The 23,638-nt window shown below is 44.0% G+C and overlaps 1 protein-coding gene across 3 annotated transcripts in view; it reads right to left on the bottom strand.

The window, feature by feature from the left end:
• The window catches only part of TTC14 (tetratricopeptide repeat domain 14), a 47,619-nt gene that overhangs the window by 5,471 nt on the left and 18,510 nt on the right, over positions 1–23,638 (bottom strand). For all 3 annotated transcript variants that reach the window (XM_033959672.1, XM_033959673.1, XM_033959674.1), the window contains 7 exons: positions 21,615–21,744; positions 15,809–15,964; positions 13,460–13,531; positions 10,348–10,467; positions 9,842–9,964; positions 8,016–8,133; positions 5,209–5,330 (listed from right to left, as the gene is read on the bottom strand). In XM_033959672.1, the coding sequence (XP_033815563.1) occupies positions 5,209–5,330; positions 8,016–8,133; positions 9,842–9,964; positions 10,348–10,467; positions 13,460–13,531; positions 15,809–15,964; positions 21,615–21,744 (841 nt within the window). The remainder of the gene's footprint in view (positions 1–5,208; positions 5,331–8,015; positions 8,134–9,841; positions 9,965–10,347; positions 10,468–13,459; positions 13,532–15,808; positions 15,965–21,614; positions 21,745–23,638) is intronic.

Raw genomic sequence — 23,638 nt, 5'->3', positions numbered from 1 at the left:
CTACTACATGTGCCATGGAGATCGCCTGTAGGTGTAGCTCTGCCCACCTGAACAATAAGTGGACTTCCAGGCTCAGCTTCACACTCTTAGTGCCTCCTTGGTGATTGACATATGCCACAGCTATAGTATTGTCCGAGAAGACTTGGACCACCTGTCCTTCCAAGACTGTTTTCCAGCTTTTGTAACATCAATCAAATGGCCCAAAGCTCTGGGAGGCCGATCACCACCCCTGGATTGGGCGTCCATTGCAATGGCTTCTCCAACCAAACAGGCTGGAATCTGTTGTGAGAATCATCCACAAAGTTATTCTGAGGGAAATGCCCCGTAATAACAATTGTGGATGGAGCCACTAAGCATACTGCAGAAAGATTCCGGAGTCCATGGTAGAGTCATTTGAAGGGAATCCATTTGTCGGGACCACCAAGACAGAAGTTCACTCTGGAGAGGGTGCATGTGAGACTTCGCCCAAGGAACTACAACTGTAGGGGCTTAACATAGAGCCTAATACTTGGAGGTAGTGCCACGCAAGCGGAGCTAACTTAGCCATCATGTCCGTTCTCAAGAGTGCAACGCTTCTGACTGTCTGCCTCTAGAAAACAGACCTGGCCTTCTGCCATGCCCAGGTATTCCAGGGATTGGGACGGAACCAGTTGGCTCCTTCAAAAATTCACTATCCAGTCCAGGATCTGCAACACTTGGACCGAATATGGTGAAGTAACGTTTGATGATGAAAGGAGGGATTGATTCAGCATGCAATCCTTTAATATTGATGCTCTGGATGAGACGTTCAATCTCCTTAAGACTTGAAAGGTTGAATTGGGAGCATTTCGTTATGCAATGCTGGCCATCAGATCATCCAGACCCTTTCCGATCAACATCTGTCCTTTGAAAGGGAGTCTGATGAGAGTAGCCTTGGATGTGGAGTCTCCTGCCAATTGCCTGATCCAGAGCATTCTGCAAGCTGAAATGGAATAAGCTGAGACTTTGCTCATGACTTTGATGATGTCATAGAGAACATCGGCTTCATAATCCACCCCTGCTAGCATAAGCTAGGGCAAAGGCTTGTCCTCTGTCAGGGCGAGCTCATACATGTTGGTATGACAAGCGCGTGCCACAAAAGAGGCTGCTGCAGCTGCTTTGATCCCTAAGGCCATAGCTTCGAACTGCCTTTTAAATACCACATCAGCTCTGCGATCCTTTAATATGCCTCCCTCACTTGGCAGGGACGTGTGCTTGGTTACCTGAGAAATCAAGGAATCCACCTTAGGATTCTCCTGTGCCATAGGATACAGCCTAGACAATGTTTTGGCTACCTTTAAACAGCCCTCAGGATCATCCCAGTGCTCCATGACTAAAACACTCATATCAGGATGCCAGAGAAAGGACATGGGCTGCACTCTCACTCTGCTTAGGATAGAACATTCAGTGGAAGGAGCCTGCTGGGAGTCTAACTGCAACTTCCACTGCAACTTTAATAGCGCCGATGGCTTGAACAGCCAGTGTACTGTGGGTCAAGGGCCGCCATTGCTTCCTGCTTACTTGCTCCTGTTTGTGATCCTATATCACCCAGCAGGGAAGACTGGCTCTGTAGCAGCAAGGGCATTCAGACTGACCCCCTCGTCTTCCGAATCCTTGTCAGAAAGGTACATCAGATCCTGGTCAGCCTCTGCCATTGACCCTGAGGCACCCTGGGAGTCCAAGCCCCTATGCGTGACCCCTGACTCGCTGACAGACCTCAGATGAGGATCCTGGCTCTCCAAATAAGCACTCCACATCAAATGAACAAATTCAGGAGAAAATACTTCTTCACCGAAAGAGTGGTGGATCATTGGAACGAAATCCCACTGCAGGTGACTGAGGCCAGCAGCGTATCAGATTTTAAGAGAAAATGGGATATTCACGTGGGATCTCTAGGGGAGTAAAGTCAGGAGGGCGGGTATTTTGGTATGGGCAGACTTGGTGGGCTATTTTCTGCCGTCATTTTTCTATGTTTCTAAGCAGCCCCGAGTCTCCTTTAGGTAACTGCACCTTACGTCTCTTGAGCTCTGTGGCTTCCATACTCTTACACTTAGGTATGCCGCTGTTCCGGGACTCTGGGAAGGATTTTCTTCCAGTAAACAGACCTCCCGAAGGATCCTCAGTCCAATTCTTCCATCCCCCCTCCCTTCGTGTGCTCTGTGGCATGTGGTGCAAAGGTACTTTTCCGGCATCCATCCAGCACAAATCTAGCATGAATTAGGGGTAAAAGAGCATGAGGACTCCATCCCTGCCAGTTTTGAGGTAAAACAAGGTGATTTGAAGGAGCTGGAGAACTTTGGGAAAAAAAATTGGAAATCCAAGATGGCTACTCTAGCAGTGTTTTAGTGCCAAAAACAGTTTAAAAAAACAAAAAAAAAAACTTACCTCCTATGGGCTTCAGGGCAGTTATCACAATGGCAGTCACTAGCGCGGTTTTGTAAACAGGGGGGGGGGAGAATAAATGTTTCAACCAAGGCTGCTAATGGACTATAAAGAGCATAACAGCAGGCAGATATTCTCACATGGGATGACATCATCCACGGAGCCTAGTATAGCACCAGGCTCCATGGATGATGTCATCCCACATGTGAGAATATGCTGCCTGCTTGTCCTAGGATAAAGATTAAAAAGGAGGAACCAAAACCGACCTGAAGAACACCGTGATAATGAGCAACAAGAACCACACAAACAGTTCACGTTCTTTCTTAAAAGCAGAATCTAAAGACCCTACTAATCTCAGAAGGAAGCTTGAATCTTTTGATAATTTTTCTCATAGTAATAATTTAAGATTAGTGAATTTTCCTAGGGTTCAGATGGTAACGCCTAGGGAAACGTTGAAGAAATACATGCTAGAAATTTTAGAAATAACGGAGATGATACCTCCACTTGCTGAAGTTTACTATCTCCCTAATAATCAACAGAAACAAAAACAACAGCAAGGAATTATATAAGAAAATATGAATGTATCCACCTTATTGGAACTTCCGATAAGGAAATAGCGATACCAGCAACTTTACTATTAACAGTAGCTTTGGCACCAGATAAGAACTGGCTATTGAGACTTTTCTTCAAAAACAAGCAGAAACAATTTCTTGGAATGAAAATACAAATGTATCCAGACTTGGCTAGAGATACCCAGAGGCGTTGTAGAGAATTTTTACTTTTAAAACCGGGAGTGTTGGCCCTAGGGGCGTCGTTTTATCTTCTACATCCATGTAAATGTATTGTGCATTATTCCTCAAAGAAATATGTTTTCTTTGAACCTTTCCAGTTGACAACGTTTCTATAGTTGTCATGCCTGGAAAAGGAGAAAGATAAAATAATAATAATAACTTTATTTTTGTATACCGCCATACCCAGAAGAGTTCTAGGCGGTTCACATTGGTTAGAACAAATTACAAGAGGTTACATGCCAAATTGATCATAGAGTTTCGAACAGCAAGGAGAAAGAAGTTACAAATGGGTACATACCAAATTGATCATAGAGTTGCGAATAGTAAGGAAAAAGTGGTTACAAGTGGTTACCTTCCAAATTGATCATAGATTTACGAACTACAAGGAGGAAGAAGGGGGGAGAGGGGGGAGACGGGGGGGAGAATTTTCGGTAGGAGGGAGGAGGAGGATTGAAGGAAGGGGCATTAGGGACTTTAAGGGTCTTGCTCTCGGAATAGGTGGGTTTTAAGTGTTTTTCTGAAGTCGAGGTAGTTGTGGGCTTTGAGGACCATTTGGGCCAGCCAAGGGTTTAGTTTGGCAGCTTGGAAGGCATAGGTTTTGTCAAGGAATTTTTTTGAGTGGCATAGTTTTAGGGAGGGGTAGGCCAAGAGTTGGATTTTGCGGGAGGTCTTATAGTTGTGGTTTAGGATAAAGTGAGGGGTGATGTAGCTTGGGGATAAAGACAAGCCCGAGATAGAATATTTATGGGGCACCCTCGCGCTCAGTATAACTAGTTGTCCTTTACTTCTTTACATATTGTTAATTAAAAATCTCGCTTTAGGTTACATTTTGGATCTCAATGAGGACTTGAACTGAAATTTAAGCAGATTTGTTTGATTTACTTTTGATTATATGTTTCCTATATTGATAAGTTCTTGGCTTGGATTTTGCTTTCTGTACAAGTTATGCTTGATACTTATTGTAAAATTATAAATAAATAATAATTAAAAAAAAGCAGAATCTATCAAATATCTTCCCACAAACCCCAATAGAAGCAAGTCAGCGCTAAGGCGGACAAAAGCATCTTTCATATTTGTCAGTCTTGTGTTTTTATCAACTGATAGCCATAAATTTAATATATATATTCTCCCCCCCCCCCTAATCACACTGAGTGATGAAAACCAGAAATAAAACTGGGCTGAGGGGATCCCTACAATGGCAGCAGGGACCCAAGTCAAGAGTATGCCAGAAAAAGCTTTTTAGGTTTTCCTGTGGCTTTTTAATACAGTGGTACCTTGGATTACGAGCATAATCCGTTCCAGGAGCATGCTCGTAATCCAAAATGCTCGTTTATCAAAGCGAGTTTCCCCATAGGAAATAATGGAAACTCGCTTTGATACGTTCCCACCCCCCCAACCACCCCCCCGAGGCCAGGGCGCTGCTCCCCCCCCCTCCGCGTGATCCGGCACCCCCCGCCTGACCAACTTTAACTCACCCCCCCATCTGGCACCAGCACGAGAACCGCTCCCCCCCCGCTCGCAAAGGCCCCCCCCCGCTTGAATCAGCACCCCCCCTCCCCCCCCCGCGAGAACAGGAACCCCCCGCCCGACCAACTTTAACTCACCCCCCCTTTGGCACCGGCACGCAGCCCACAAGTGCCGGTGCCGCTTGAAGATCTTCTTCCCAGTCTCTGCCAGCTTTGAGCATGCATTTGCGCATGCTCAAGCCCTTCTAATTCACCCTCTCAGCCGATTTGAGCGGGAGGGGGCCCTTTGCGAGCGGGGGGGAGCGATGCCGGTTATCGGGGGGTGCTCGCAAATCGAGTCAACACTCGGTTTGCGAGACACGTTTTGCGAGAATGTTTTGCTCATCTTGCAAAACACTCGCAAACCGGGTTACTCGCAAACCGAGGTTTGACTGTATATGCCTTTGCATTATCCACTTCCACAGCTGATGCATCCTGCTGGTGTACAAATGTACCTCTCATTGCTGGCTCAAGTCACTATAAGATGATTTCATGAAAAAAGGGACGTTTACCTTTTTTCTTCTTTTAACAGCTTACGCAGTTTTTCTGCACTTGTTTCTACTCTCTTTTGTTTCTGTTTGTCTTCCTTTTCAGCTTGTCTTTCTGCTTGTTTTTCTCTTTTTTCCAAAGATTTCTTTTTTAACCCCAGCCATCAAATATCACATAATTAAACAAACAAACAAATCGCCATCGAGCATTAAATAAAACCCCCACCCCAAAAGGTAAACATGGATCCGAAATCCAGAAAGTATATTCACAAGTTCAATGTGCAGAAGTTTGGCATTAAAGCATAAGGATGATCAGAATTGGTTTGAAGACCATGTTGCAGTATATAGCCCGTTTATAAAAATGTGCAACCCATTGCAATGTTATGCATACCCAGAAGAGCACATGTGGTGCCCACAAAGGTTTAGATGGCCAAAACAGAAATAGCAAAATTATAAAATTGATTTATATAGATATGAAATTTTTGTAAATATGTTTAACATTATAAAAAGGATGAATGCAATATATATTTAAAACAGAATGCAGATGACAAATCCACATTTATAATATTCATTAATAAGTAGTGTGGTGGACGTGTTACCATACAAACCAGTTTTAAAGTTCATCCCATTCCCATTGGAATTGTAGTTTATATCATTAACGATCCACGTTGTAGTTTATGGTGAGCAATGACAGGTATCACAGTTACAGCAGCAATGGTCCAATTCAGGAGAAAATGCACAGAAAAACAAAAAAAACATATCATCAGTATTACAGGAAAATAGAAATTATGGTAGGACAAACAGTCTTAAAGTCAAATCTCAGAATCAACAAAAGCATCTGCACTTCTCAGAAATTTGATAGCCTTAGTAGACTGTAAATCTAAACTCATATTTCTACAGGATCTCTGTCAAGCTAAAGTGAGTTGCATCAGAAATAAAACATCATTAAGGGCCTGTCGGGCTGTAATCAGGATGTCTCAGGGACAAAAACAGCAAGGCAAAGCAAGGGCCAATCTGTCAACTCAGATGATTAACTGCTGAAAAGTCTCCAGCGATTCCTGAGTCGAAACATGAACATAGGGGAAAACACCCTCCAGGGATTCAAGACAAAGTTAGACAAGTTCCTGCTGAACAAGGACGTACGCTGGTAGGGCTAGTCTCAGTTAGGGCGTTGGTTTTTGACCAGAGGGCTGCCGCGTGAGCGGACTGCTGGGCACGATGGATCACTGGTCTGACCCAGCAGCGGCAACTCTTATGTTCTCCTGCCACTCCTAAGTTGACCCATGCTGTTGCCCTCCATGCGAAACCCTCCCCCAGCTGACATCGCGCTTACCCATCAGCTCTTGAAGAAAAAGCTGCTGCCACCAATGTCAGGTGTTGACCCAGTGCAGGGCCTTGAGCATCTGCGCTTGCCCAAGGCCTGACAGCTCCCGCCCCCTCTGAGAATATCCGAGCATCTCGGAGGGGTTGGGAACAGGCAGATGCTCAAGGCCCCGCTTCGGATCAACACAGAGCAATGGCGGCGGCAGCAGCTTTTTTTCTTCAAGAGCTGATGGGTAAGCGCGATGTCAGCTGGGGGGAGGGATGCACATGGAGGGCAACAGCACTGGTCAACTTAGGGGTGGCAGGATAGTGGCGCTGGTGTTCTTTGGGGAGGGAGGGCATGTGACAATACTTGTGGGGGCATATAAAAATAATAATTAAAAAAAAAAAGTGCTTATCATTTTTACCTTGCTAGTTAAATGCCGTATCTTAGATTAAATCAGTTTTTTTGTCTTCATTATCTGTAATAGATAGCTAAACTAAACTAAAGCTTAACTTTATATACTGGGTCAACAACCAAAGGAAGATCGACTCGGTTTACAACAATTAAAAACTGAAGAAAGTAAAAACAAAGGTTTCAAAAGAAATTAATTTTCAAAATGTTTAGCAAATAGAAAAGTTTTTAGACATTTACGAAAAGATTGAAAAGGACTGGGGGCTCCTCAGAGTTAAGGGGAGTTCATACCATAGTTGCGAAAATTTAAAAGCCAAAGATTGACTAAAGATCTTAACTCCTTTAATTCCTTTTCTGGAAGGAAGGGAGAGTTTGATTTGTTGAATGACTCTTTGTCATTACATGTATGTTCTACTGCCATTGCAAATATATATTTTTATGCTTATAATTTCTGTTTATGTTTCAACATATTATTTGACCTCTGACACTGGCAGTTAACAGCAAAACCAGCCCATGTCGGTTGAGTTGGTGCTTTGATGTTAAAATCAGTTTTTTAATCCCTTGGTCTCTGTAATTTCTTTGGGCTGCCCCTACTAAGTACCCTGAAAAATCTTGCCCCCAATATTCATCTGCAGCAGTCAGCATCTGACTTAAAACAACCCCCCCCCAAAAAAAACAAAAAAAAAACACACAATATAGTGGCTGGTTATTTTCAGGGCCAATATCCAGATACCAGCCAACAGTGAATTTTGATGTATAATTTGGCCATCGGCATTTATCCATGTACCAGCGATATTCAGACCGATACCTGGTCAACTAACCCAACAAATTTGGGACATTCTTTTTGCTGCCCTGATTTTATATGGGTAGTTATCCAATTAGAGGACCAAATATCACTGCTAATCAGCTAGCCCGAAAATCTAACCCCCACCCCCACCCCCGATTACCACGGCACTAGGCAGACAGTGCCAAAGCAGTCAAAGAGGATGTTCTGTTGCATTATCTGGATAAAGCTGTTCCTACCCAGACTAAGTCCTGAATATCGGGCCTCAGATTTCTTTTCTGCAGGAAATGGTATGAGCAAGACTGATATTAAGAGACAATAAAGGGTCACCTGTATGCGCTGACGGAGTTTCACCAGTGCATCTTCTGCTTCCTGAAAGGTCTCATCCACTGTCAAAGCTTTCTTGTAATAACTTTCAGCATTTAACAGCTTATCTTCCTCCTCTAACCTGAAATTCAAAAAGGCATCGGTTTCCAAAAAGAATAGGCATGCTTTTATGCAATCTGCATAGGCACTCCTGCGATGTGCAATTGTGATTTACATGCATGTTTAACGGATGTAGCGGTATATAAGAAATAAATTACATTACATTACATTTTATGAAATGTAATTCACCATTCTTACTAGACAAAAATCTTGTAAATATCCCAGACCTTCAGAAGTGTCATGCTTTCATAGAGCTTTACACAGCATAATTGTCATCAGTACAAATTATCAAGAAAACATTTGACTAATTTTAATTTTTCAATTTTATAAAATTGAGAAGAATCAAATACTCATCTTTTAAAGGGGAAATTAGGTTTTCACCTCGATATTTTTTTTAGTAGTAGAAGGGCAAAGGATTCCAGACGATAGGTGAATACACCCTATCTGTCAACTGTAATAGAAGGATGTCAATTATGTCTTTACATAAGAACATAAGAATAGCTTTACTGGGTCAGACCAATAGTCCATCAAGCCCAGTAAAACATCATCATGGTGGCCAATCTTAGTCACTAGTACCTGGCAAAAACCCAAAGAGTAGTATCATTCCAAGCTACCAATCCAGGGCAAGCAGTGGCTTCCCCCATGTCTTTCTCAATAACAGACTATGGACTTTTCCTCCAGGAAATTGTCCAAATCCTTCTTAAAACCAACCACTCTTACCACAACCCCTGGCAATGTGTTCAAGGTTAAATTATTCTCCGGGTGAAAAAATATTTCTTCCTATTGGTTTTAAAAGTATTTCCCTGTAATTTCATCAAGTGTCCCCTAGTCTTTGTCATTTTTGACGGAATGAAAAATCGATCCACTTGTACCCGTTCTACTCCACTTAGGATTTTGTAGACTTCAATCATATCTCCCCTCAACCGTCTCTTTTCCAAGCTGAAGAGCCCTAACCATTTTAGTCTTTCCTCACCGTCTCTTTTCCAAGCTGAAGAGCCCTAACCGTTTTAGTCTTTCCTCAGACGAGAGGAGTTCCATACCCTTTATCATCTTGGTTGCTCTTCTTTGAACCTTTACTAGTGCAGCTATATCTTTCTTGAGATAAGGAGACTAGAACTGAATGCAATACTCCAGATGAGGTCACACCATGGAGCAATACAGATCTTCAGGCTGCCAGTCTGGTCAATGCCTCGCTGCATCTTCAGTCTCAAAATTTCCACGCTAAAAGTTTGCACACTACTTCTTCACTGTGGAGTATGATAAGAACATAAAAATTGCCATACTGGGAGAGACCAAAGGTTTATCAAGCCTAGTATCCTGCTCCAACAGTGGCCAACCCAGATCCCAAGTAGTAAAACATTTGTCACTCAATAACATTCATGGATTTCCTTTGGAGTTTTCTTCTGCAGGAATAGGAACTTCATGACGGCTCAGAGTCCCACATTTGAAAATTCCACACTTTTCGTTGACATGGTTCAATCAATGATCTGAAACAATGTCAAAACATAGCATTATGATTCTGCAAATTGGCAATTTGCAAAATAAAATAGCACTCTTCAGCTACAGTGGCAACACTCAGAATTTAGGAAATTAGTTGGGCAGATAACATTTCAGCACCCCTTCGTATAGTATGAGGTGTTATGATGTGTTCTGACATTAAGACCATTATCTAAGAGACAGAAGGTTAAATTGCACCAAGCATGAAATAAAAATGCACTTTCACTACTTACTGCCCTCCTCGTACGACAAGAGTCTGGCAAAGGTATTTCCTTGCATTTCGATGAGTTTGACAGTTTTCTAATGCAACTTCAAAATCATCTATTGCTTTATTTAAGCTTCCATTTGTGGCGTAGCTAAAACAGAAGGAAAGTAATAGAGATTTATGTTTTATCATGGAATGCAAGTAAATACTGCATTTGCACATTCATGCAAACAAAGTCATTTGAAGAAAAGAAAGATGTGATTGCCTCATTCAAAAAACTTTCATCAAATGGGTTACAAAACACACAACACTTGCGCCTGGCAGGTCACAGGTATGTACCACTAGAATTTAATTTAATTTCGGTTCTAGGCAGAGTACAATAAGAAATAATATACAAAAGCACACGATCATCATAAAAATGAGCCAAATACATAAATAATAAAATAATAAACCCCAGAAATCGATGCTGCTATTTCCCAATAAACACTTTCATGGGAATTCTGCCTGTTTTAGAGGTAAAAAAAACCTACTCACAGTGCACCTCGAGCCACCAAAGCTTCAACATTTTTAGCATCTATTTCCAAGGCTCTGTTGTACTCATTCATTGCCTCTACGTGACGTCCCATTTTAAAATGGTCAACCCCGCTCTTCACGCTACGGAAAACAAGAATTCCAAAATGTCAGTTAGGGAGAAAAAGTCAGAATGCAGCTGAATGTAACTCACCTTGAAATATTAGTGAAAAAGGAGCGAGTTAAATCCAAACAAAAGTTTATTTGTACGTTTCCAGCCCTGAAAATCAAGTACATACAATTGACAACCCACCCCCACCCCCCATCAACACACACATATAGACAAAAAAAATCTCACTGTGTCTTGTGGTACCGCCAACCCCCGACTCCTTTACCAAACCTCCCCAGGATGTACCACATGGTATGAGGAAACTTAGGTTAGGAGATGTCAGTAGACAGGGAGGCATTTTGTTTTGTGTTAAAACATTTGGGGGCAGATGGAGAAATCAGATCGGAAGGTGAGCGGGTCCACTAGACCAATGGTTCCCAAACCCCTCCTGGAGGACCACCAGGCCAGTTGGGTTTTTGGAATAGCCCTATTGAATATGCATGAGAGAGATTTGCATATAATGGAGGTGACAGGCATGCAAATCTGCACCATGCACATTCATTAGGGCTATTCCCAAAAACCCGACTGGCCTGGTGGTCCTCTAGGACGGGGCTGGGAACCACTGCACTAGACTACCCGAGTATTTAATCTTCCTGCAGTGAAGCTGAAATACATAAGAACATAAGACTAGCCTTACTGGGTCAGACCAATGGTCCATCAAGCCCAGTAGCCCGTTCTCACGGTGGCCAATCTAGGTCCCTAGTACCTGGCCAAACCCCAAAGAGTAGCAAGATTCCAGAATCCCAGAGAGTAACAAGATTTTAGAATCCCAAATACTAGCACCATTCCATGCTACCGATCCAGGGCAAGCAGTGGCTTCCCCCGTGTCTTTTTCAATAACAGACTATGGATTTTTCCTCCAGGAACTTGTCCAAACCTTTCTTAAAACCAGCTATGCTATCCGCTCTTACCACAACCTCTGACAATGCATTCCAGAGCTTAACTATTCTGAGTGAAAAAAAATTCCCTCCTATTGGTTTTAAAAGTATTTCCCTGTAACTAGTCTTTGTCATTTTTGACAAACACACAGAGCAAGGTAGAGAGGGGAAAGAACTACAGTAGTTACAGGACGGAAGAACATGGAAGATGAAAACACTAGGGTGGGTTGTCCATATAAGGGACAAGAAAAGAATATTAATTTAGGATGGTCTAGAGATTGGGAAAAGATAAAAATGCAAAGAGATCCTTTAAAAGGGCTTTAGGTTCCGAAAGCGTCTTTAAATATGAAACTTTTTAGGCATTCTTTAAATCTATCTAAGGATGTTTCCTCTCCGAGGTAAGCTGGTAGGGAGTTCCAAAATTGCGGGGCTGTGACGGAGAAGACATTAGAGCGCCATGTGTTAATAACTCTCAATGAAGGGACGGACAACAAGTGTTGCTCATTTGATCTTAGCGTTTGTGAAGGGGCATAGGGTATGAGAAGTCTTTGGAGAATCATGTTTTGAAGGTTAGTAATGCTATCTTGTGGGTAATCCTATGTGAAATTAAAAGCCAGTGTGCATTCTTCAAAAGGGGAGCAATGTGGTCGAATTTTCTAGATTTTGTAATAATTTGAATTATTTGGAGTTGTCTTAATTCTTTTTGCGTGATACCCTTGTAAAGTGAATTGCACAATAGTGTCTGGAGAAAGACAAGGCTACTCCCTGGACTCAAGAGTTTTATACTTCGTTCATAAGCTAAAGCTTCAGCATTTGGACACTTTCTCAGAACAGACCAATCACTATGCAGACTTGACCGATACCTTTCTGGAGCACAGGCCCAGTGTTCTTCCTGCAACCACATAGGAAAGCACATTTTGGCAACTTGCAACAAAAACATGTCTTTTCATCTAAAAAACAATTTGGATTCTGGTTGGGAGTAGGGCTGTACCAAATATTCATATTCAATTTGGCCCCAACTAGTGCCCCAAATACATTATACAGTGATTTAAATTTGAATATGAATAATCCAGGGTACCACTGTGCTAAATCCTACTGAAGTAAACTTCAAGTTGAGTCTTTTATTTGTTATGTTAAAGCTCAATGCCCATTATTCATATTTAGCTCAATACTATTTTGCATCATTCCTATTCAGCTGAATAATAAGATACGCTATTCAATACAGATCTAGTGGTGGAGAAGGGAATGTCATTTTGCACGAGATGCAACAAAATTTCCTGCTTTCCAGTCACCCCAGCCCAGACATGGGCAAACTACGGCCCACGGACCATATCCGGCCCGTTTAGTTTTTTAATCCGGCCCACTAACCATCTGAACCCCGCGAGCCCTACATACCTCCCTCCAGAGCAGCGTCAGGCCGGCAGCGCTCTAAACAGGTTTATTCGCGGCCTTCTCTTGTCAGGGAATTTCCTCTGCCGAATTACTGATGATGTCGTCAGTAACATGGCACACGGAAGGCCCAGACGAGAGAAGGCCATGAAGCAGCCCGTTTAGAGTGCTGCCGGCCCAACGCTGCTCTGGAGGGAGTTATGTAGGGCTCGCGGTTGGCGGAGTTCGGATGGGAGGGAAGGATGGAGGGTCAGCGAGGGTTCGGCTGTTTGGCTGGGGCAGGTGTGCAAGGGTTCTGCTGCACAAGGGATGGGAGGGAGAGAGGGAAGGGAAGGACGGAAGCTGGACAAGGGTTCTGCTGCACGAGGGGAGGGAGGGAGGGAAGGATAGAAGCTGGGCAAGGGTTCTGCTGCACAGAGGGATGGAGGGATAAAAAGATGCTCTTGGTCTGGCCCCTCTGTCAAATTTAAGAACCAATTGTGGCCCACAAGTCAAAAGGATTGCCCACCCCTGCCCTAGCCCAACATGGGATAAATCTAAACAAGACAGTTGCAGGGCTAATGAGCATCACAGGAAGCAGGTCAGAGGGGTACCACCGCATGAAGCAGAGTATGGCTGCACTGCCGCAGGTCTTTTCTAATAAAACGCAGCATGTGGGCATGTGCATTATCAAAAAGGAGGAACTGAGAGCTTTACGTACCATTTCAATGCCCAAGAAGCAGATTGTTTTTTCCGTAATGTAGAAGCATAATCCTCGTCATTGAAATGTGTCCTGTATAGATATAAAAAAAAAAAAAAGTAAACGGTCATATGTTCCAGTTTTAATTCTCAGCCATAGTGTGTCCGGAGAAAAAAGAAATATCCCTAGATGAAGAGATGAGCAATATAAAAGTTTAAAATTACCCCCACCACAAAAAAATAAAACAAGCAGGCAAGGTCACACATTACAAAAAATGCCAGATGTAGGATATAGGTTTATCTAAGTATTTGGACAATGGTTACTACTAACACATCGTGTATAATTATTAAAGAAGTTATAAATGTTTCTTATTACAATTTTTTGTAATCAGCCATTGTTCAAAAGGTGAAATTTATTCATACCTGTTAATTTCCTTTCCTTGAATCCTGGCATACCAATCCAGACAAATGGGTTGTGTTCCTTCCTACCAGCAGATGGCAGTCAAGGTACTGATTTCAACCAGTGAAATCACCACTATAAGGAGCTGGTGCTGGCTTGTAAATCTTTGAATATAATTACCAAAGCAGATCAATTTAAAAAAAAACCAGCGACTCAAGAGCAACCACTGCACAGATCCATAATTGACCTACTGAAGAATTTTATCCATAGATATACCTTGAGAATTAGTAGGAGTCAGACAGCAACCCTAAAACCTGTACCTGTCTTCCAAGGTGGACCTTGGAGCAGGGTGGCTAGATTCAAAGAAACAGGTATTTTTTTTTTAAAGTTCCAAACCTTTATTAAATTTTCAGAAAACACACTTTTTCCAACTTTCATATATACGCCACAACTATGCTACTGGTGAAAATTAACAGGTGAAAATAAATTCCGCCTTCCTTTTCATCCTGCCACACCAGTCCATATAAAAGTGGGATTTACAGGAGCAGTACCTGGATGAGTGGTGGGGGGGGAAGATGAAGCCCCTCTGCAACTCTTCCATACTAAAGGCCATATCTTCTTTGGCTATGGCAGGGGTTGGCAACCTGCAGCTCGTGAGCAACAAGCAGCTCTTTTGCCATGTGGCTACGGCTTTCCAGGCCTTGATCCTTTAATCTCCCTCCCAACCCCATGATTCCCCCCTCTCTGGGCCTACCAAAGTACCTGGTGGTCCAGCGAGGGGGGGGGTGTCTTCATGGCAGGAACATGGCCCTCTCGCTCCTGCCTCCTCACAGCTGCCTTCTAAAATAGCTGCCACAACCTCTCACGACAGCTCGCGGTACTACAGGAAGTGCCGTGAGTAGCCACAAAAGGTGACGGCAACCATTTTAGAAGACAGCCACATGGAGGCAAGAGCGAGAGGGCCACACTCCTATAAAGACCCCCGCTGGACCACCAGGTACCTCACAATCCTGCGAATGACTCAACCTCGCATGGGCCATGGGGGAAGCCTGTACAAGAGCTGAAATCTGGTGCCATCGGACAGAGCTTGGCCACAGTTTTAGTTACGTGAAGGCGACTTCTAGTGGTCAGTGACCAGCTTAGTGATGTCCGGATGCCAGGGAAAAAACACGATTGGCACCAGAGAATTGTTCATATCGGAGCATTGAGAAGAAGCTGGAGGAACTTCCAGCTTTAATTCCAAGTTTATTTGTTGCTTGATATACTGCAATGGAGTAACATCTATGCACCTGGGGGAGATCGTGGGGTTGGGAGGGAGATTAAAGGGTCAGGGCCTAGAGAGGAGAGAGAACCCTGGCTATGGGTTAGGTGGAGGGAGAGAGGGAAGAGAGGTGCGAAGGATTGAAGGGAAGAAAGAGGGGAGCGAAGCTAAACCTTGGGGAGGGAAGCCGGTCAGCCAGGGTGGTCCCACAGTCCAGGCAACACCAAGCTAACTCCAGCGATGAAGAGCCCTCTGTCTTCTGCCACCCTCTCGCTGCCTGTTAGGCAGTCCAGAATCTATACAAGGCCCGGCACTGACGCTAGCTTAACTGACGCAGAGCCTTAGAGTCTATCCACTCGTGAGGCCCTGTTGGTACTACCCCTCTGATGCAAACATATCAAAGTGGGTGGAGCCAACAGGGCTTTCCCGAGCGTATGGATGTGAAGGCTCTTCGTTGAATATATATTTTATGGTTAAAAAAGTTATATTAAAAAAATATTTTGTCGGCAATATAAAAACATTGCATTCTACTCTATATTATTTATAAAAGGCAGAAATGATGCAGGCATTATAAAGAAAATAAATTGTCATATACTGTGGCAACCTGCCCCCTCCCCCACCCCCCTTAAAGGATCTAACTTCAAGCCATAATGCTATACTCCAGTCTTTGTTTCTCACGGCAATACAAAAGTTCCTAAATAAAAAGCTACCTTTGCAGGCCCCTCATCAGCGATGGTGGGTCAGATTCACTTATTCCCAGCTTCCCTAGCAGGAATTCAACTGTGGATGGATTAGCAAATCCCAAGGACTGTTCCAATGTCTTTTCATAAATTTGTGAATTACTGCTGGCCACAGCAGCACTTTGCCTTCAAAACAAAGCAGAACAAAAAATGAAAACTAAAGAAAGATTAGGTTCTTATCTCGGTCATCTTTTTCTTGTAGATGTGTCTAGTGGTTCTGAAATGATAGGGTTCCATATCTCAACTCGCAAGTTGCTTGTCAATCATGTTTTCAATTCTGCCTCCTTCCCAAGGAGCTGCTCCTGCTCCCTCAGTTCGTACAAAAGCAATCAAGTAGCACTGTAATACAAGACATAACTGGAAGGAAGGAAATAGGGAAAATCCCCAACACTACAATTCTGTTCTGCTCTGTAACAAACATAATAATCAACATTATAACATCCAAACTTTTGCAACCAGCATTAACTATAGAGCTCATAGCTACTCGTATGTCCTGTTAACAAGCAGAGACAAACCAGACTGTATGGTCCTGGGGATTTTCCTATGCATTATCTCTTGTTGGTTTGTTGGTTTTTTTAATCCTCTCAGTTCCTCAGTCATCCATCCAGCGCAGTCTTGGCATGATAAAGAGGTAAAAAAGCCTGGAGAGCCCATCTCTATCAATTTTAAGTGAAACTGAGGGGTTTTAAGGCAGATGGAGACTGCAGAAAAAAAAAGATTGATTAAAATCCAAGATGGCTGCCACCAGAAAAATCATGCAAAAAAGGCCTGTGGAGACCTTTCTGAAAGGATAAAACCACAGAGAAAGGGGGGTTTAGAGATGGGAGGAACCTCAGTTCTGTGGTCAGAAAACTTTAAATTCAACTTTTGGGGACCCCCCAATTTTCTCCATATGCTACAATAGTCCTACTCACTGTGCCTTGTGGTGCCTGCCTGCTTTGGCATAGGATTTCAGATTAAATCAATGGAGAAGAAATCTGTCTCACAGATTCACTGGCTGAACCTGGTCTTCTGGGTACCAGTTGGACTGAGGTCAAACAGCCTCAACCCCTGAAAGACAGCGCCAGAAAAGGGGGGGAGGAATGGAGGAGGACCACGCTGAGACGGGAAGGAGCCAAACAGCCTGTGCTCAAGATTCTCAGTAAATCAGGGAGGCAAGCAGCTATACAGGGGGCAGCCCCTGAGCTCAAAAAGAATAAAAAGAAGGCTGGCTAGCTAGGTGTCTCCAAGGGCTGATCTTGCTAGCAGCAGACCTTTGCCACGTGGGCTTGCGCCTTCTCCCAGGTGGAGGTCCCAACAAGTGGGAACCTCTGGGCACCAGGCATCCAAACGAACACTGAGAAAAATAACCAAAAAGAATAAAGCTGCAAAGCAGATCAGAAGCACTTCTGAACTTGCTTGCAGAAAAACTGAGGGGGCAAGACCAGCTTCCTGAGAAGGAGGCAGAGTTGAAAACATGATTGATAGTTTTCTGCAAGCAACTTGTGAGTTGAGATACAGAACCCTATCATTTCAGGACCACTAGACACACTGCACTAGAAAAGATAAATACAATGCACTGTTTAGTAAAATACATTTACATAGAAGTATATACAGTATTACATGTCATTAAAAGCTAATGCTGCTGGTGGAGACATTCTGAAAAAAGGTTGCCACATTTAAAATGTTTCAGTCACTGATATGAAAGTGATATTAATCAAGCAGACTGAAAAATCCTCTTCTCTGTTGTATCTTACCCTTAGGCTAATTGTTGGCAATGGACAGCCTGCCCCCTATATGGGGGGGAGTATGCTTCCTTGGAGGCTGGAAAGAGGCTTGCTGCCTTCTGCCCCCACTGAACCTCTTTCACAACCCCTAAAAGGAGTTCTGCGTCGCTTGGCCTCCTGCATAAGAACAGAATCTCTGAGAGCTTTGAAAGTTCCCACATCCCAAGCTCCGAGCCGCCTGGGGTCTGCAGTCCAGCAAGGCCTTAGGGCAATGGTCCATAACACTGGTCATCAGATCGTCCAGACCCTTTCCAAATGGCATCTGCCCCTTGAAGGGAAAACTGCTGAGGGTGGCCTTAGAAACCGAGTCTCCAGCCCATTATCTGATCTAAAGCATCTGTTGGGCAGAGATAGAATAGGGCAACACCTTGCTCACGACATCATACAGAGCATCTGCTACATAATTCACCCCAGAAAGTATCATCTGAAGGTCCTCATCTTCCTCTGAGACCAGGACCTGAGCTAGCCAAGTGCGGCAAGCACATGCCAGAAAGGAAATCACAGCTTTCGCTTTAATTCCTAAGGTTAAAGTCTCAAATTGCCTCAAGAACCACGTCTACCTTGCAGTCCTGAGTATCCTTCAAATTCACACCTCCTTAACTGGGCAAGGAAATCTGCTTGGTGACCTGCACAACCAGTGAATCCACCTTCGGCTGAATAAACAGTTGTTGAAAATCCAGAGCAATGGGATATAGCATGGCCACTCACAGGGTCATTGACTAGCTTTGTGATGTCAGGATGAGAGGGAAAGAACGTAGTCAGAGTCACTGAGCTGCTCATAATTGACCACTGTGACGTGGAGGCTGGTGGAAATTCCATCTGCAATTCACGCAGTGAATTAGCTATCTTGCCCGGGCACGCTGATGTCTTGAACAGCCTACGCACCATGAGGTCTTCCTCCTGGTCCAGGGTCACCACTGATCTCATGCAGAGAACCAGACTCTGCCAGAGAAACTGCATCCTGGGACAATAAGGGCATGAAATCGGACCTCCCATCCTCCTAATCTATGTCAGACTGGACCATCTGGTCCAGCTCTGGGTCCTCGTCTGCACGTAGCGCGGGTTGAGACCAATCCCCGGTGCCACCACAACTGTCGTGCCTTCAGCAGATGCTAGGAAACACTAGCATTCCACATCAGGCTCACAAAATCTGGGGTGAAGCCTTGCACAGGGGTCTCTATGATCCCAGCAGGGATTTCCTGAAGGTCCTCCTGGGCTCTGCAGCATTCACGAATCTGCGCTTCACCAAATCTCCTTTGGAGGGCTCTGGCAAAGGTCTCGTCCCCTGGGATCAAGCCTCCTGTGGATACCCAACCCTGGAGGACTCGGAGGAGGCTGAGCCCAAGATTCCTGCCCCTCCCCCGTGGCACATGGATGCTCCTGAGCCAACCATCCAGCACAAACTTGGCATGATACGGGGTAGAAAGGCGGTCCATCCTGATCAATTTTAAGCAAAATCTGGGGGGGGAGGGCTTGGAAGAAGAAGGAGGCTTTAGAAAAAAAGTACTGTTTAGAATCTGTGCCAAAAACGGCCCAGGAGGGGGCTCCCCTGAAGTTCAAAACTACAGGGAAAGGGGTTTTGGAGGAGGGGTCCCTGGCTCTGGCCCCAGAAACCTTCAAAAATCATTTTGTCAGACACCCCACCACTACTGATTTTCCCCTTAGGCTATAATAGCCTTACTCACTGTGCCATGTGGTGTCTACCCGTCTCAGCTCAGAAGTGCAGCTGGAACAAATGGAGAACTACTCTGCCTCACAGGTTTGCTTTATGAACTTGATCTTCAGGTTGCTAGTCAGACTGAACCTCAACCCCTGGAAACTCCTTTGCCACAACAGGGGAAGGGCCCATGCAGCCAGCCCACTATTTATCCTGAGAAGTAGCCAAACAGCCTGTGCTCAAGCTCCTGATAAATCAGGGATACGAACAGCAACTCGGGGGATGGCCCCAAGCTTCAAAAATATTACAGCAGGCTGGCTAGACAAGTGTCCCTGAGGGCTGATCCTGCTAACAGCAGCCTTCCACTGCGCGAGTCTGCGTCTTCTCCCAGGCAGAGGTCCTAACAAGAGGAAACCTCTGGGCACAGAGCCTCAAACATAAAAGACAGGAAAACCCCCAAAAATAATAAAGCCACAAAGCAGATCAGAAACATCTGAGCAACTTGCTTTCAGAAGAAAAAACTGAGGGTACAGGAGCAAGCCTATTGGGAAGGAGGCAAAGTTGAAAGATGACCGATATCAATCTGCAAGCAACTTGCGAGTTCGGATGCAAAACCCTAATGTTCAGGACTACTAAACACATTGTACTAGAAGCCCTTTTAACATACAATAAGTGCATACTAGTGTTTACCACAGTTTAGAAAAAGGACCCCTTAGGTCCTTATGCCTTTACTAAATAGGCTGTGGTCCAAAGGAAGGAGGGAATGGCCTAGTGGTCAGAGCTTTTGCCTTGGTACCCTGAGGTTGAGAGTTCGATCCCAGCCGGCTCCTTGTGACTCTGGGTAAATCACTTAGGGCTAGATTCACTAAGGGCACAGATCGAATCCAATCCGTGAGGGATCAGATCCAATCCATGTCCGGGGGGCTGATTCACGAATCGGAGGGCGATTAGAATCACACCCCCAACTGCCTGCCCAGATCGCTCTATAGCGATCCCAGCGCATGCGCAGACCATCTATGGTTTGCGCATGCACTGCACCTCCGGGCCCGGCAGAGATTTTGTTTAAAAAACTTTTCTGGAGCCCGTGGTTTTAACCCGCTTAACCCCACGGGTTAAAACCACAGGCTTGCACTGCGGGGAAAGGTGGGAGAGTCAAGGCAGGAAGGCAATCGGAGCACACAGGTGATCGGGACAGACGGGAGAGTCAGGGCTGCAGGAGGTGTTCGGGGCAGGCAGGAGATCGGGGCAGCGGGAGAGTTGGGGCTGCAGGTGGCGTTCAGGGCAGCAGGAGATCGGGGCTGACAGGGCAGAGAGCAGGGCGGCAGAAGGCAGGGCAATCGGAAAGGGCTTGAGCGACTGGTCCTCAGCAGTCGCTTGTTTGTGTTCGGCCAGCCCAGTCGGTGTTGCAGGGTTTGGTTAGTGAATCGCGTCCCTGCCTACTTTGCATGCCATTGCCCTTATCTGCATGCACGGATTGGAGGATGGACAGCAGAGATGTAAGGGAATTGGGCCGGAGGGAAATCAGGCCGCAAAGCGGTCGCAAACCGATCGGTACGCTTTGTGAATCTAGCCCTTAATCCTTCCACTGCCCCAGGTACCACAGTTAAGATTGTGAGCCTTACGATTCAGATAGAGAAAATACTTAAGAGTACCTGGTTACTATTCAGTGTAATTGTAAACCACTTTAGATGAATCTCTTCATGAAAAAAAAGTGATTAATAAATCCAAATAAAATATGAGGAACAACAAAATCAGTGGTCAACAGGAGGAAGATCGATGGCAGTGGAACACCAGAATGGTAGAGAAATACAACATAAATTTTTCTATGTTTTAATATATCATTCATATTTAATAACAAATATTATATCTTTGGCATCTTGTACACAAATAATTTTGTGTGTGTTGTGTGGTTTTGCTGTGGGGTTTCTGTTGTTTTTTAAACTAAAATTAGCTTTGCCCTTTGTACAATTATAATATTATTCATGCTTTTATATTTCTAACCAGTGTAGTTGTTATTTGCATTTTTTGTATTTTTAAAATTTCTTTAAGTTGTGTTTATTTAAATTCCCATTGTAGAAATTATACCCCTGATGCAGGTTTGTGTTCATTCAATAAACTTCTATTCACCCTATTTATGTCCCCTGGCACCAATATTTCTCCTGTTGACCATTTATAAAACAGACGTCCCATTATAAAGTCAGCCAATATCCCCGTCCTCCTCAACCAACATTTCTACATACCAGTAAAACAACAGCAAAAGGAACAGTTTCCTCCTCTTACTTTTGAAACGCAATGTTTTGTAACAGAGAATTATATAAATCGTAACACAATCAATCAACAAGCCTAGTCTCACTTGTAATGTACAGGCAGGTCTTCAGAACTAATTACTCCCAATTTAAGAGACGAGAGATGAGATGGAAGAGCTGCACTGTGCAAAGACACAGTAACCTTTTCATGATAGCGATCGATATCCTTGACTGCAGCTAAAATACACAAGCAGAGAGTGGCGTTAGGATCCGTTCTCTATAGGTTTCTCACCTTGATGCGAGACAGTGAAAGTTCAACAGATGTCAGGGTTGTTTTATTCATTTATTCAAAATATTTATAATCTGCTTAAAAGCCTAAGCGGCTCAGAATAAAACATGCATAATAAAACAAAACACAACTCTCAAAGTAAACAAAAATCAGAAAAAAAACAAACCCTGCTCTGTCCAATTTGATCTTAATCTTTTCCCCAAAGTATTACTTCACCACCAGTTGACTATCAAGACATTTTTTTAGTTCAGCTTCAGCATGGTATGAGGAATACAGGTAGAACAAATTTTATTTATTTATTTAAAACAGCCCATAGACTATAATGGACTCGTTAGCGTTTAGCGCACGCTAAAACAGCTAGCGCGCCTTAGTAAAAGGACCCCTAAATGTGTTTCCAAATGTCCCCCTAAATGCGTTTCCAAATGTCCCCCTAAATGCGTTTCCAAATGTCCCCCTAAATGCGTTTCCAAATGTCCCCCTAAATGCGTTTCCAAATGTCCCTCTAAATGCGTTTCCAAATGTCCCCCTAAATGCGTTTCCAAATGTCCCCCTAAATACGTTTCCAAATGTCCCCCTAAATGCGTTTCCAAATGTCCCTCTAAATGCGTTTCCAAATGTCCCCCTAAATGCGTTTCCAAATGTCCCCCTAAATGCGTTTCCAAATGTCCCCCTAAATGCGTTTCCAAATGTCCCCCTAAATGCGTTTCCAAATGTCCCTCTAAATGCGTTTCCAAATGTCCCCCTAAATGCGTTTCCAAATGTCCCCCTAAATGCGTTTCCAAATGTCCCCTAAATGTGTTTCCAAATGTCCCCCTAAATGCGTTTCCAAATGTCCCCCTAAATGCGTTTCCAAATGTCCCCCTAAATGCGTTTCCAAATGTCCCCCTAAATGCGTTTCCAAATGTCCCCCTAAATGCGTTTCCAAATGTCCCCCTAAATGCGTTTCCAAATGTCCCCCTAAACGTGTTTCCAAATGTCCCCCTAAATGTGTTTCCAAATGTCCCTCTAAATGAGTTTCCAAATGTCCCCCTAAATGTGTTTCCAAATGTCCCCCTAAATGTGTTTCCAAATGTGCCCCTAAATGTGTTTCCAAATGTCCCTCTAAATGCGTTTCCAAATGTCCCTCTAAATGCGTTTCCAAATGTCCCCCTAAATGCGTTTCCAAATGTCCCCCTAAATGCGTTTCCAAATGTCCCCTAAATGAGTTTCCAAATGTCCCCCTAAATGCGTTTCCAAATGTCCCCCTAAATGCGTTTCCAAATGTCCCCCTAAATGCGTTTCCAAATGTCCCCCTAAATGCGTTTCTAAATGTCCCCCTAAATGCGTTTCCAAATGTCCCCCTAAATGCGTTTCCAAATGTCCCCCTAAATGCGTTTCCAAATGTCCCCCTAAATGCGTTTCCAAATGCCCCCCTAAATGCGTTTCCAAATGTCCCCCTAAACGCGTTTCCAAATGTCCCCCTAAATGTGTTTCCAAATGTCCCTCTAAATGAGTTTCCAAATGTCCCCCTAAATGTGTTTCCAAATGTCCCCCTAAATGTGTTTCCAAATGTGCCCCTAAATGTGTTTCCAAATGTCCCTCTAAATGCGTTTCCAAATGTCCCCCCTAAATAAACAAAACAAACAGTGAGGAAACTTAGAATTATTCAGAACACAGCGGTCCGCTTGATATTTGGATTAAAAAAGAGTGACCATGTCACCCCCTACTACAAATTACTGCACTGGCTGTCAGTCGAGGCACGAATAATTTTCAAGTTCTCCTGCATATGTTTTAAACTAGTTTGGGGACTAACTCCTACGTACTTGCTATCTCACTTCATATTCTACAGCCCTATAAGACAAA

The sequence above is a fragment of the Geotrypetes seraphini genome, chromosome 9, assembly GCF_902459505.1.
Source record: "Geotrypetes seraphini chromosome 9, aGeoSer1.1, whole genome shotgun sequence".
Classification (NCBI taxonomy): Eukaryota; Metazoa; Chordata; class Amphibia; order Gymnophiona; family Dermophiidae; genus Geotrypetes; species Geotrypetes seraphini.
Note: the sequence above shows the minus strand (reverse complement) of the source record. Positions and strands in the feature narration are given on the sequence as shown.